General features: G+C 42.9%; 1 protein-coding gene across 4 annotated transcripts in view; it reads right to left on the bottom strand.

Moving 5' to 3' along the window:
* Positions 1-15,996, bottom strand: part of LOC144209545 (cadherin-12-like) — an 80,185-nt gene that overhangs the window by 10,121 nt on the left and 54,068 nt on the right. For all 4 annotated transcript variants that reach the window (XM_077735924.1, XM_077735928.1, XM_077735926.1 and 1 more), the window contains 2 exons: positions 8,063-8,316; positions 2,838-2,974 (listed from right to left, as the gene is read on the bottom strand). In XM_077735924.1, the coding sequence (XP_077592050.1) occupies positions 2,838-2,974; positions 8,063-8,316 (391 nt within the window). The remainder of the gene's footprint in view (positions 1-2,837; positions 2,975-8,062; positions 8,317-15,996) is intronic.

Raw genomic sequence — 15,996 nt, 5'->3', positions numbered from 1 at the left:
TATCCAAGTACTGTTTAATATCCAAGTACTGTTTAATATCCAAGTACTGTTTAATATCTAAGTACTATTTAATATCTAAGTACTGTTTAATATCTAAGTACATTTGACCGGCGACCAAAAGACAAGTGACCAAAAGGGACCAATAGACCAGCGACCAAACGTGAGTGTAAAAACCAATCATTTCACATAAAAAGTGAATGTTTGTACTTGTACTGTCAACCAATAGACAGTCTGCAATCCACCACACTAACAAGAAGGTCAAGCACTGGCCAGAACCCACAGCTTAGCATTTATCAGACTTCCTGTACTGAAACGGAGACCATCCAACAGCATCAAGCGCTTCCCAGCAGCTCAACTTAATTACAGCCAGAGCCTCGCATTTGACCAATCGGAACATCGCCAAGGGATTTGAATCCAAATTCACCAATTCCAGCCATCTTCCTCGAGATCTAGTCGGCATGTCCAAGCTGTTAAAAGTTCCAGATCATCCGAACCGTATGAAATATGTAACTCCCCCCCACCGCCATTCCCAGTTCTAGCACCCCCCTCCTCCCGTTACGCCGTGTCTCCGGGGCGCCATCCACTGCCACGTCTCTGGGGAGCTGCAGATGGCGCTCTCATTTTGCTGCATGACTGCGGCGGCCCTGCACGGCAAATCTCTCGGGAGAGAACGACACGGCGGCTGTCGGCGGTTTCTCTAGTTTCGCCTTGTTGAAGCGGGGGAGGACTAAAATGGGGGGCGAGATAGACTGGTACTCCACTGACCAATCTGAGATGAGTTTCTTGATTACTTTATGCTGTGATGGCGGCTGTCTTTTCCATTTTTTCACCTAAAAAATACGCCCAAAATAGGCCTCCTGACAAATAAGTAAAGATACAGACTAGAAACCCGGGATTCAAACCCTTAGCCATGTATTTATGGGTCAACTACATGTTGATTCTGGTAGATTTGCGGTCTTTTCTTATGGTTTTTAGGTCTCTGTTCATTTCTTAGCAATACAAGCTTCACTACTGTTGATTTTGAGTCTAATTCCAGTTCAAATCCTTTTAATTTTGGGCTACTTTCTCCTGTATGGTCCTCATGAGGGGTGCCTGAGCCCATCTGCATCTCTGTTGTAGTGCGTATAGGCTTCGGCTTGTGACGTGTACAGGATGTAGGCGGAGTTTGGCTTGGGTTAGTCAGTTGGGGCTGTTAGTGGTGACAAGCTGGGGACTTGCAATTGTGGACCAACCTGGATTCGAGCCCAAGACCCCAGAACTGTGAGGCTTAACACTTATCCACTGGGCCCTCCACGTGTATGTTTTTGGGATCTTTCCAGTATCCAAATCTTGTAGAGTGGAAACAATAATGTGGACTTGGCAGAAGTGCACTACAAGTCTACAAAAACAAGACGGAAGCGCGCACCGATCCGCACAAATCAATTCCCAAATAAGTCGAGGTGTCACAACACGGGTATCTGGCTTGGCACTTTACTCCCAGGAAGCCGCCGTTCGTATTGGTGGCGCCGTTCGTTGACTTCTGTCGACTTCCAATATCTGACAACGACGTGAGGGGGCGGCCAAAAAACAAGCATCCTATACCCTCCAGCTCCACCTCCCGCCAAATCTCGTTCAAGGTCAAGAGCGCATTTCCATTCGTGTCAGAGGAGTCCGTCGTGGCCGTCTGTGCTGTATAGCGCACGGCTGTTATTTTCCTCCTAACAGTCCCCGCCTCCCAATTTGACGGATATACGAGACGGCCAGGTGGAAACGAGATAAGAAGACAGATCCAAGTTTTTACCTGGTTTTGGACAAAAATGTACAATTCTGCTGTCATTTGAACCGTGACCGGACGTTTGGTCGCCGGTTAAATGTACTTAGATATTAAACAGTACTTAGATATTAAATAGTACTTAGATATTAAACAGGACTTAGATATTAAAGAGTACTTCGATCTCAAAGAGTACTTAGATATCAAACAGTACTTAGATATGAAACAGTACTTAGATATTAAACAGTACTTAAATATTAAACAGCACTTAGATATGAAACAGTACTTAGATATGAAACAGTACTTAGATATTAAACAGTACTTAGATATTAAACTCTCTCTATTAGATATTAAACTCTCTCTATTAGATATTAAACTCTCTCTATTAGATATTAAACTCTCTCTATTAGATATTAAACTCTCACTCATGAATATAATTTTGAGAGCTGGTTTCAACAATAAACTCTCTGTCACCAAAAGACCGGCGACCAAACGTCCAAGTACCCATTTGAACAAATCCTATTTAGAAATGAGACACATTTTTAACTCGCCCATTACGATTGGCCCAAAAATCTGCTTTAAACGAGGAAATACAGCTTGGATTTACCCCAAAAATGCACAGAAAATGACTCACAGGAGAGCAAAGCGTCCCCACGCAATTAAGTCTCCAGAAATTAATTTTCATGGACTCCTTTTAACGTTTTCTTCCGGAAGAAACGTAGGAAGTCCACGTAGCCGCCGCTAGCTTCCGTCGACCAATCCACGACGCCGAATCACCAGTGACCTTGATAGCGAGCGTTTGCCATTCGTTTCCAAGGTGACGGAGCTGACGAGAACACCGTATTTCACAGTGAGCTCTAATGAATATACGCCGTGGGTAATTTTGATTGAGCGCCGGCCTGCCTCCGGGATAATGACTTTGACGCTTCTTAGCAGGAATGATGACTTCCATGACCAAGGATTTGCTTACTTATCCGCAAATTTGCCGCAGTTCCTTCTCTCGGTAGGTAGGGGGGGTCGATTAATGGTTTCAAGGCATCTTTTTGGTAAAGACAGAGTTCGGGACGGATATTTGAAAAGGACTTACTTAGTTTAGTGGCTACGATGGATATGTTATGCCAAGATACGCTTTCTCGGTCCAGCATTTCGTTGGTAGAGATGGTTCCTTCTACCGGGTCGATGTCAAAGTAGCTATCCAGGTCACTTCTCCAGTCGATGGAGTACCTAGAAGACACAATAGTCACTTAGCCGCCATCTTTCTCGCAGGTTCGGGTAATAATCATGTTGTCCAAGTGTTCATTACTCATGGGGAATGCTCATTTCCAGTCGAGCCGGAGAGGATGGAGTATAAATTTCAATCTAGTAATGGGCCGCAGGGCACTTTGTGTAACGGCGAGTAAACCGTTTGTAGTGGAAACACGTCAGCGAATTACTTTTTGGGAAGGATTTGATTGAGGAGGGAGCTATTTCTTAGCCAATCAGCATCAAAAGGAGGAAATAGGGAGGGGGAGGTGAGGGTAGGGAGATGCTAAAAGGTTGGTGGGATGGATAAAGATGGCGGTTTTGGGCTATGGGAAGAGAGTGGGTGATTTTTAATGTTGGTTGTGTAAATGTGAGGGTTGTAGAGTGCTTCTGGATGTTGTTGTTGTTTTCAGTGGTTCTGGTGGAGTTTGTAAAAGTTGCAAAGTAGGGTTTAAATCTGGGGAGAGTTGAGATTGAATGTAAACATGGCTAAGCGTAAAAAACAATTTCATTTATGATCTTATTATTTAAGGCAAAATTCCTGAGATTACTGTATTTTGCTGTTTAATATACCTGGGTATATTACATTATTTTTGCTATTTTGAGCCTTCTGTTTGTGTACCATTTAATATACCCCTACCATTTAACAAACTTAGGTATATTAAATGGCAACTCAGCTTTTTACAACCTTGGTTTATTTATTTTTTTACTGTATGAGAGGTCCAGTAATAAATACTCAAATACAACCTAGGTTTATTTTTTTTACTGTAAATGTCCTGTAACATACTCAAACACAGCCTAGGTTTTTTTTTACTGTATGATAGGTCCTGTAACATGTACTCAAATACAACTTCGGGTTATTTTTTTTACTGTATTGTAGGTCCTGTAACATATTCTCAAATACAATCTAGGTTGTTTTTTTACTGTATGATAGGTCCTCCAACAGATACTCAAATACAACCTAGCTTAATTTTTTACTGTAGGATAGGTGCTGTATTCTGGCAGTCATATAGTCTTACCGTCAATGAGTCATTGGCCCACAGAGTTCATCACTTTTGGTCCGATCTACCTCGGATCGGTTACCATGTCGAGAAACTAAAGACAAGCAGCGAGCCTAATTCCGATTTGTACATTGAGTCCCGCTTTCATTGTTACGAGAGATTTTGAATTGCCAAGCATCACATCTGATCATCCCTAACAAACCCAGCGGTGTCAGAAAGTCTTCAAATATTGATCACCACCCACTCGCGTACTTCTGCAGTACCATCACGACATACCAGGAATGTGGTCTGAGGCTCTATTCCGCTGTATATGCAATACTTGTCATTTCTCGGGAGAATTCCGGCTGGACTTTTTAAAGGACCACATGGCTACGCCGCCATCTTTTTCTTCTTCTTCTTCTTCTTCTCGGGGGCGAGCTACTTGATCCTCTCATTCATATGCATCAAAAATTCTTCTTCTTCAGCCTTCGTTCCGACCCACTCTCCCAGTGGATTGGTGGAGGGAGGCGAGAAGTAGGAGGTCTGGCTTATGTTTTACCAGATGAGAGAAGTACTTCTCAGTCCGTGTTTTACAACTTTTGGTCTGTTTCCGTTTAGTTTTCGTTTGATTCCTGCAAGTTCTTGAGAATTGATTGGACTAGTTTGGAATAGGAAAGGTTAAAAGTCCAAATTTGGATGGAAAAACGTGGTTTAACTCGTTAGTTTTGAACCTTTTTACCCGAAGATCCGCCTACTGTTTAAGACCAGGTTTTCTACGAGACCCTAGCTAACCGTTTCCACTCATTTCTAAACGATTGAGGCGGACCCAAAGCGATCCGAGGTTGTGAAACCGTTCATCTCATCCATCGGGTTTGAAATGACAAAACGGGGAAACAGATGTCGCGGGTCCAACGCCGGGCTCAGCACGCCTTGTCGCGCATCAATTCTCCATAATTGGCAACGATAGCTTAGCGGTCTCTAGTCGTGACTCGTAAACTTAACGACATTGTTGATGGTGTTAATTGAGTCCAAAAAAACGCTACTCCGGTTAACCGAGGGGGACAAAAACAGAGCTAACTCTTTGCGCTCGCTAGTTTTTCAAACACAAAGCGGCAGCTGAGGTCTTTGGGGCCATCTTTTAATGGAGAAAATCCTCTTAAAACCTGGCCACCATTCAACATTTATGACGCCCTTTTGTTTCCCCAGACGCGGGTAACCGAACGGATTGTTGCTAAATAGCACAACGGCCTAAAAGCACGCTAGCATGCCCTTAATGTCGCCAGTACTCTATTGTTTCAGGTTTTATTTTGGGTACTCCAGGATACATATTTAACTCGCAGTAGAGACAAAGTGCCTTCTTCCGAAAAAGCAAGACCTTGTACTTTATTTTTTGTTGTTTTGTCCGAGTAAATGTCATCTCCTTGCTTTTGTTTTGTTTAGTCTCCGAGTAAAATATTCATTAAGGAACATCTCCGGAGCGTGTAACGCGAGGTGTCTTTGTCCGTCATGCTCTGACGGTACATCTCAACCCGATTTGCCCGTGTGGGTTAATAGATTTGAAGAACAAAAGGTTTCTCATGCATTTTTAAGAGCGTTCTATTGTTGGGGCACTCAATGGGGGGGTTTGTAGGAGGGTGCCGTGGCGTGAAAGTGTGAGGGCAAGCCGAGTTGAGCTTCTCGTGTCACATCCATAACGCTTGGCTGATGTTTAAACGTCTCCCCTGGTAATTACCACACAGAGAGAGAGAGAAAACAACACTAAAGTACAAGACTCGGGCTTCTATTAAGATGCTATCGCGCGGGTGGACAGTGTTTTACGCCGAGTGCTTGTTTACCCGTACACAGAGTAATCTACTTTTGGCTGAGAGTTATTTTTATGTCGCGAAAAACAAGGGACTTCAAGACCAGGGAGTTTTGGGGTTATAATGTCGTGGATATATGTTGTTTTGGACTACATGCTACATGCTATTAAGTAGTTAGTTTCTGCTATTGTGATGGTTAGTCCTGGTCAGGACCTTTTTAGGGCCATCATGGGTTTCAAAGAGGAAAACGGGGGTTATAGTTCAATGGAAATGAAGCTTAACATAGTGAAAACAATGTAGAATAGATATAGTTATCGATATGTTTATTCTAAACAAATTTAAAACTGGTTTTGAGCGCACTAAGACCCCAGTCTACAGCCAATGTGAAGATGTGTTCAGGCTGGAGGCGGAGTTTAGGTAGGGTAGTCAGGTGAGCTCATTGGTGGGGATAGTCAAAGTCAGTTTTTGGTTCACAAAACCTAAACTAAAATGGGTTATTTAACAAATTGGGTTCTACGATTGTAAAAACCTATCGTCTTACCCTTGTATTTGGACTCGAACAGTAAAATTTGAGTTCAGGTTACGTCTTGGAAGCCAGTCTCTCTGGGACTTCCCGTTTAACTTTAGTTTGCGAATAAATCAGTCGGCAAAACGGCTTCCCTCGGATTCATCCCTAAATCCTTCTTGTGAAAATCCACTGACGAATGGACGGAGATCCTCACGCCGTCTTTGATAAAGTCGTCACTCTCGCAAGGTCAGAACAAGTTCAGAGTCACCGTGCGATGACGCCGCCAAGGCAATCGGGACGCCGACTTTCCGCTGATTGATGGATTGTTCGGCCGGGGCTGATGACACAAGTCGTCTGCTCGCAAAGCGGCGATGGCGGCGGCAACGGCGGCCTTGATGAACAAGGACCGGCGACGTCTACGAGTAGATTAAAAGACGTAAAGGCTTCAATCACGCAAAAGAGGGTCGGGACGCGACGCCCAATCGCCAGCGGGCGCCTTGTCTTTGTCCCAATCAGCCTGGTATCGAAAGCACTTCATCAGAGCGCTTCGTTTGCGTTCATAATTATATTTTCAGCGCTAATCGGAAATAATTGTGTTGGGTTTTCTTTGTGTCTAACGATGTCTTTTGTTAGAAGTGGAAATGTGAAGACTTTATCGAAAAACATTGTTTTTTTCGGGAATATCGGAAAGGATTGACTTAGATTTGGAATTGACTTATTTTTATATTAAATGTATATAAATTATTTGCGGCGAATATGACTGAAGAAAGTGCATTTCGGGGTATTTATAAATTGTTATCATATTTTAACGAGAAAGCTAGTTAAGAAAATAAACCTAGGTTGTATTTGAGTATATGTTACAGGACCTATCATACAGTAAAAAAACTAGGTTGTACTTGAGTATATGTTACAGGACCTATCATACAGTAAAAAAACTAAGTTGTTTCGAGTATGTTACAGGACTTATCATACAGTAAAATAACTAGGTTTATTTGAGTATATGTTACAGGACCTATCATACAGTAAAAAAAAACCTAGGTTGTATTTGAGTATATGTTATAGGACCTATCCTACAGTAAAAAAAAACCTAGATTGTATTTGAGTATATGTTAAAGGACCTATCATACAGTAAAAAAAACCTAGGTTGTATTTGAGTATATGTTACAGGACTTATCATACTGTAAGAAAAATAAACCAAGGTTGTATTTGAGTATATGTTACAGGACCTATCATACAGTAAAAAAATAAAAAATCTAGTTTGTATTTGAGTATATGTTACAGGACCTATCATACCGTAAAAATATAAACCTAGGTTGTGTTTGAGTAGTTACAGGACCTATATACAGTAGAAAATAGGTTGTATTTAAGTATATCTTACAGGACCTATCATACAGTAAAAAATTAAACATAGGTTGTAGAAAGCTGAGTTGCCATTTAATATACCCGGGTATATTAAACAGCAAAATACTGTATTTTTTTGTTGTTTCCTAAAATGTTCATTCCACCCTTAAAACAAAAACTTCAGACTTTAGAGTTTTTACTGTTGACCCATTTTTCTCCCCTAACTTCATCTGACTCCATCATTTTTCAAGTAAATAATCCTTCAAAACTTGCTCAGCCAACATTCCTCAACTAAAATATAGTTTCCTTTCACCCCTACCTTCACCCAACCACACATTTGTTTAAAAACCCACCATCCTTCAACTTCTCTATCATTTTCTCTCACCAAAAAAAACAAAAACAAATACAAACACACAAGGACAAAGTTCAAAAAACGCACCTGACGGGACTACCCCCGGCGTCCAAGTCCTGCGCCGTCACCGCTCCGATGATGGTCCCCGCCGGGGTGTCCTCGTAGACATCCATCACGTAGGCGGGCTTATTGAACACCGGAGGCTCGTCCACATCCAAGACGTTAATCTTCACCGTCGCCGTGTCTTTGAAGGCCCCGAAGGTCTGGAATCGAGGATCCAGATGAGCATTGGAAGCGTCCACCTTGAAGGTATACGCCTTCTTACTCTCGTAGTCCAGAGGCTGCGGGACACAAAAATAAGACCGTCAAGTAACGATCAACCTCCACTAGCGGTTATTTGTCATTTGCAGCCATTATGGTGCCATTACCCAGAACATCCATTTTTTCTAACTGTTGTTTTTGAAAGTCTCGGTCCAGATGGATGGACCGCATTGGTAGCTGCTAAATGGTTCCATGCCCCGTATCCGCAGGAGTAATGGCCGCCACCCACGTACTAGTAATAATAGCGATAATTACAACCTGGTTTTTGGGGAAATATTGTCCTTTGTGGGTGGGTTTGGGGATGGTTAGCTTTTAGAGGGATATTTTGACGGAATTCCTCATGATAAGATGCAGAACTGTACAGTTTGAGCGCCATTTTTGGGGAAGTTACGGGATGTACCCAACTATTTTCTCTAGGTGTACACCTAATTGGTTGCAAATAACCCGGATATATTAGTAGTATTTCGTTGTTTAAAGTTGGAGGTTCTTTTCAAATATGACAAAACATTGATTCACATTCCCCCCTCCAAAAAAATGTCCATTTTTGATCAAAAACCTCCCTTTGTCAACATCACACTGATCAACCAACCTATGAACACCATCCTGGAAACATTTTCACAAAAATATTTACACAAATTTACACATTTTTCACCTAAAAAAATGATCAGATATGGATCTAACCAATAAATACACTGAAAAATGTTAATATAATTTTGACATTAGTCTATCATGATATAACGCTTCGACCTCTGAGGTCCTGGGTTCAAATCCAGGTCAGTCTACCTGTCTGGAGTTTACATAATCTCCCTAGGCATGCGTAGGTTTTTTTCTGGGCACTCCAGTTTCCTCCAACACTCCAAAAAATCATGAATTGGACAATCTAAATTGCCCCTGGATGTCCTTTGTCTTCTTGTGCCTTGCGATCACCTTGCCACCAATTCAGGGTATCTGAAGTCAGCTAGTACAGGCTCCAGCACCCCTCTTTGACCCTAGTAAGGGTAAATCAGTTCAGAAAATGACTAAATAACCTCTCCTACTCCCGTGTATAACCTACTTCTCCACCATATCCCCAAAAAACAGTTCAAAAACCCTCACAAACTGTAAATCCCAGGAACAAACTTCTAATTTCCCCTCCTTTGGCAGGTGACACCTCGAAATAAATCCTCCACCAAAAAACGCCTGAACTTTTCGCCCCCTGAGCCGCAAAGTTCTCGTCAAGAGAAAGCAGTCGGACATCTTGACGCATCAGCGTTACTCCACGGCTTCCGACACGTAGACTCAGGGTCAATTAGTCAACGCCAGCGGACGAAGGCGCATTTTCCCGACGCGTGAGGCGCGCCAACGCCTTGACAGCGGCGACACGCTAGCGTTCCGACCCCCGCCTGTCTGATACCCTCTCATGCGAGACCGCCGTCACGCTCCGCCGGCGCCGTAGTCGCACCAAAGACACGGACATCCCGTGTTCTTCAAATGGACTAACAAGGCGGTACCTTGGCAGTAACGTTACCTGCCGGCCGGCTTGCCTCCGTCACCCCGGGACGCCTGATTTCTCTGGCAGCTTGTTTGGAAAAAAAAAGGTTAAAAAGACCTCCAGAATGAGTGTTTTTTTGCGTGACCTCCCACCTGAACAGGACAAAGTACAGCTCGGAGAAGAGATTTTATGCTTTTCCAGCGACCTGTCGTCTTTGTTTTATCGGCTTACAGCAGTTTTTATTTATATATTTATTTTGGAGGGGGTTGCACCTGATGTCAACCTCAGTCTAGTTTAAAATAAATTCAAAATAACCCCTAGAACAAGGGGTCGGGAAGCTTTTTGATAGAGAGAGCCATAAACAATTCTTATTTTTAAATGGTATTCCTTACCAGCTATACTCACTATTTAGAAGTCAAAATACATGAAATTTTGCAGGCACTTTATCACTTTTGAAGTATTTTTGACACTTTATACCAGGCAGGGGTGGTTTTGAAGAGGTGAAAAGGGCACATAGATAGGTGAAAAAGTTGAATTGATGGGGCTTGGGGTGGGTGGGGGCATTTTTTTCCGATCAAGCATTGAGCAGCATTGACTGACTGAGCTGACTTACAAACTTGAACTGATGGGGGTTGGGCAAGAGAAGCAGGTTATGCCAATCCACTGATTGCACTCGCAGGACACTTAGTATTGAGGGAAGGGTTCCTCTTTATGAAAACCTACATGTTGTGGAATAGTTTGACGGTCTTACGGGATGTTATGCCTCTATATTAAATAAAATTCCATTTTTGTCATCATCACACAGCTGTGTAGAATGAAATGGGTGAAATATCATTCATAAATGGTGCTCTTAAATGAGTCAAAATGGTTAAAAGTCTGCAATTTGATGGCCCACGTTTTCAATAGGTCAAAATAAAAAGTCTTGAACTGGCTCTTTACAGTTTATAGTAGCCAGATTTTAGTTTTGCAAGCCATTGGTTGAAACTTAGGTAAGAAGGTTGAAATAACGGGGGTTGGGCCACTGTGGGTGAGGAGGGGGGAGCTATTGGTTCCAGAAATCCATCCAAGATCGTCCGAGCTGACAAACTTGAACCAACGGGGGTTGGGCTGCTAGAAGCAGGTGATGCCAATCCACTGATTTCACTCGCAGGACACTTAGTATTGAGGAAAGTTTTCCTCAATACTAAGTGTATGAAAACCTATGAAACCCATCTATGAAAACCAACATTTTGTGGAATAACTTGAAGGTCTTACGGGATGTTATGCCTTTATATTAAATCCAAAGCCTCTATTGGGTTAGGATGGTGTGGGGCAGGGGTCGGGAACCTTTTTGCAAGAGAGAGCCACAAAACCAGTTCTGGTGAGTATATCAAACACCCTTTAAATGTCTTAAACCCCAGATTGAGACTCCGTTGAGAGATTCCAATACTGTCCATCTTCTTGATTTTGCAGCTGTCTTACAGTGGACGGGCGTCCCTAAGAAAGACGGAAAGCAAGAGCGCAAAAACAAGTCCTGCCAATCCAAAAGCAATCACTGACCATCAAGCGCCGTGATTGGTTTGATTACAGCGTGGCAGATGCTACCGCTTCAGGGGAAAGTGCATCAGGAAATACACTCTGTCCTTTTTTCCAGGGCTTCGTCTCCACTTTAAAAAAAACGAGGACAAATTCCCGAGTTCCTAAAAAAGGCCAAAATGGCGCAAATCAAGGCCGGAATTGAACGTTGGATCGGGCGGTGTTTCGGGATCTGTTTTCGTAGAAGTGCTCTACTGATCAAACTAACACGAGGTTATAAAAGTAGTGCTTGAGTGCTTTTTTTTGTTGCCAAAAGCGAAGCAGGCCTTTGATGGCTAATTTAAGTGCAAGACCAACATGTACTCGTACTTCTTAGCGCGCGGTTAAAGGTTTTATTTTTGATTGCACGTAATATAGCAACCGCTAGCGCCAATAAATGTGTACAGCGAAAGCCTAAAGGCGGAATAGCATATACTATATAAATAGCGTGTATTTTGATTGGTGAATTTAATGGGCGTCCATTAAAAATGCACTGAAATGATTCTTTTACAAATCAATAACATTTCAATGTCACTTTAGCGTATAAAAACAAACTACTTCCAGTTCAGTTAGCATAAAAACAAGCTGTAAAATGACTAATATCGCAAAGTTATGTTATATTACAAAGTATGGCTTTAAATTTTATAGTACAGTGACTTTAATCTCTTAATATTTTTGATATTATTGTCATTTTAAGTTCGCTTTGTGAACGTGGAATGGAAATAATTTAAAATAAAACAAGTGGATGAATGGTCATTGGTCAATCCGTGCCTTGTACTTGACTGTTGTCAGCTGGGATAGGCTCTAGCACCCCCGGAGCACCTATTATGGTAAGCGATTTAGATGAATGAATGATAAAAAACGCAAAATAATAACAAATTTACCAATTTTTCTTGTGCTAACGCTCCACGCTAACGACAACGCCACCGCGTACGGTGTCGCAAGCTAGCAACGCACTTCAAACGAGGCCGTCATGTTTAGCTAAAGCGCAGGTGGACACGGGGCCCCGCCGGCGGCCGGGTGGTCGCTGGCGGGGTGCCGCGCGTGAGGCCTCATTAGCCGTCTAGCGATGGATCTCCGGCGCTAGCAAAACGAGAGAAATAGCTCCTCTCAGCGTGGAGCTCTCCTTCGCCTGTAGAGATCAGAGCTACCTTTGCCTCCTGCCCACTAATCTTCCATGTAGAAAGAGCAGATGCGATGACAGACAAACAATCTTTCAGACTGTATAATCGCAAATACATGTTCAAGCTAGGTTAGCGAAGATAGCCCGGGGGTTTGTTGGTTTTTCCGATGCCGGTAGAGGACAGAATGGCTTTTTGGGGGGTTTATTGTGTGGTAGAGGCATGTTGCTAGCATGCCTTTCAAGCTTGAATCCTTTATGATCAATGGTGGACATAATTGTCCACAAAAACGTCTTAGATCAACAAAAGTAGTCTAACAGACTATGACCCGGATGAAGAATAACCCGAGTAATAACCGTTTCATGTTTTAAAGCATATCGACAACGGTTAGAAAGGTAAATAGACCAAAGTCTAGCCCAGACATAGGCAAACTATGGCCCACGGGCCACATCCAGCCCACTAGGCCCTTTAATCCGGCCCGCCAACATTGTCCAAGTGTTTTTTCCCCAAGATGGCGCCGTAATGCGGAAGCCAGTGGCAATAGCTGTCTCCACTATTATTTGTTTTTGGAGTTTTACAGCCGCTCTATCTTTTTTAAATGACATTTTAATATTTCTTAATACATTCCTTTACTTACTTGACTTTGTACTTTATACTTTTTACTTTAATGACGAATGATGTTAATACTTTAGTCCTTTTTTTCCTTTTTTATGTTTCATATGTACTGTTAACGGATGCACTTTTTTATATGTATCCTATCTTGTGCTGACCCGGCCCATCTGTCACATTTTTAAAGTCAATGTGGGCCCCCCAGGCCGTAGTTTGCCCAACCTTGGTCTAGCCAGTTAGGGCTAAGTAGCTAGCATTATGCTAAGGGGTTGTTTACATTTGTAGCAACTAGCAACTCTATATTTATTAAGATGGGCTAATAGCTCCACGTGTATGCACCAGATTCAAACAAATGCATCATAAATCATCAATTAGGGTTACAAACCCCTCCCACAAGTGAGCAGATGGGCTTGATTGGGTCATCCCAGACCTTTCCTCATTATGCAAATGAGATTTCTGATCAAAGTGGATTTATTTGGAGCGCTAACATCAAAAAAGGAAGAGAATCGGGAATTCCAAGAGTGACGAGTTTAAATCAAAACATACCATCATTCCACTCTCATTCATCGCGACTAACATACCAACCATTAGGGGGCGATGAGTATCTTTCCGCTAATGAAAAGACGAGCTAATGTGTCAAAGCTTCAAATTTACAGGCCACAAGGGAAATACACCAAGAAGTCATTCTCCCACATTCTTTCCTTGACCTAGTTTGACGTGATTGGTTACCAGACGGCAGTTGCGCACCTGTGCTCGGATTTCAAGCCCCTCATTAGGATCCCCGAGTCCGGCGCCTGCGCCACCGGGAAAGCGTATCGACTGTAGAATTTCCGCTACCTCTTTCTACCTCTCTCGCACATCACAACAGAAGTCACTTGAAATTCCAGACATGTTCTCATGGCCTTTGATATGCAAATGTGCACCTTCAGTGCACCGCAACTGACGCACAAAAAAACCCGAGCCGCTCCACGTCGCCTAATGCCGCGAACCCAGCTAATGGCGCCATCCCACAGAACCTAGAGTCATGCTAGCCACTGATTATTCCTCGGACTCTAAAATACAGTCCAATATTTTACAAAAGACAGCTTGAGACAAAACAGAGTAGCCAGCCAATCAGGTTACAGCTTTTCTCCGGTAAAGGATTGCAAATGAGAGGCCAGGCCGGGAAGTCAACATGAAGCGAGCTTTCATTTCAAACCCGAGTCCCTGAAAAGCAGCACGCGGGATTCAAAAGACAGATTCGTCGCAGAATATTGAATGTTCTCCTCACACCTACGCCAGCCATTATACGAGGGAGAGGGGGCGGGGCTGGAGGGGGGTGGCGTTTTATGGCGCCAAAGGCCCGGAGGGGGGGAGTCGGCATCACTTGGAATCACAAGCAGGTTGATTCCATTTGTTTGCAATGCAACGCTAAAGGTGTTACGCGAGGAGATTAAAGAGAAGGAGAAAAACGGCAAAAAATATTGGATGTGTCAGGCACGCGGCGGAGCCGCTAAATCTGCTTAGGCGCCCCGTTATAGATTTACAAAGACACTTATGAATCATTAAGAACGCACGTCACGTGAGGGAAAGTCAAAGTCGAGCCAAGAAATGAATTCAATGACACGGGAGCAGGTAGCATAATGGAAATGTTTTACAGTTAGTATGCATGGACAATAGCCCCTCCTAGGGATTGGACATAAAGGGGATTATTGCCATCAAGCATTGATCAGCATTGACTGACTGAGCTGACTTACAGCGACGGAGGTTGGGCAGAAGAAGCAACTGATGCCAATCCACTGATTGCACTGGTGACACACTAGTATTGAGGAAAGTTTTCCTCTCTATGAAAAGTGACATTTTGTGGAATAGTTTGAAAGTCTTATAGGATGTTATGCCTCTATATTAAATCAAAATCGATTTTTTTCATCATTACACAGCTGTGTAGAATGAAATGGGTGAAATATCATTCATAAATGGTGCTCTTAAATGAGTCCAAATGGTTAAAAGTCTGCAATTTGAAGGCCCATGTTTGAAATAGGTCAAAAGAAAAAGTCTTGAACTGGCTCTTGATAGTTTATAGCAAGGAGATTTTTGTTTTGCAAGCCATTGGTTCAAACATAGGTGAAATAGGGTTGAAACAATGGGGGTTGGGCCACTGTGGGTAAGGAGGGGGGAGCTTTTGGTTCAAGAAATCTGGGCGGACCGTCCGAGCTGACAAACTTGAACCAACGGGGGTTGGGCTGCAAGAAGCAGGTGATGCCAATCCACTGATTGTACTCGCAGGACACTTAGTATTGTGGAAACTTTTGCTCTCCATGAAAAGCTACATTTTGTGCAATAGTTTGAAATAAAAGCCTAGTCTTATGAGATGCCACGTCTTTATATCAAATCAATATTTCCCTACCCCTGCCCTAAATAGTAATAAATGCTACCATACAGTACATTGCTGAATTGAACAGCTCTTTCTCAGAGCCAAACAAATGAATCCCTGTGTGGAGATAAGAAATACAAATAGCAGAAAGCAAACAACTTGCATTTTTAAGACCGGCATCTCCCCGGCACCCCATGTGCTGTTTTGGCAAAACCTGACAGGTGACTCCGACGTCTCCAGACTTCTCCCGGGAGTCGGGAACGAATCTTTTGAAGGGTGCCGTAAATGGAACAGTGCCCAAAGTATACCAGCTGCCTCAGGCGGGCGAACAAGCACCTGAAAATTTCCTCCTTCCACATATAGATGGAACCATTAGCTCAGCGATTTGTTTCCCCACAATGAAACGCTCCATGTTTTTTGATAGCCTTAAAATAAAAAACATCACGATGGGTCTAACGTTAGGCCTGAGAAACGATAAAGTGCATCAGGAGTCATCTCACAAAACGGACCACTCACTGAGAAAATGGAGAATGGAGAGTTTTTCTCTAGCTCGCCGTCACCTTGCTAACGAATTCACAGCAGAGATTTCTTT

Source organism: Stigmatopora nigra, chromosome 16 (genome assembly GCF_051989575.1).
Source record: "Stigmatopora nigra isolate UIUO_SnigA chromosome 16, RoL_Snig_1.1, whole genome shotgun sequence".
Classification (NCBI taxonomy): Eukaryota; Metazoa; Chordata; class Actinopteri; order Syngnathiformes; family Syngnathidae; genus Stigmatopora; species Stigmatopora nigra.
This window is presented reverse-complemented; position numbering and strand designations above follow the sequence as displayed.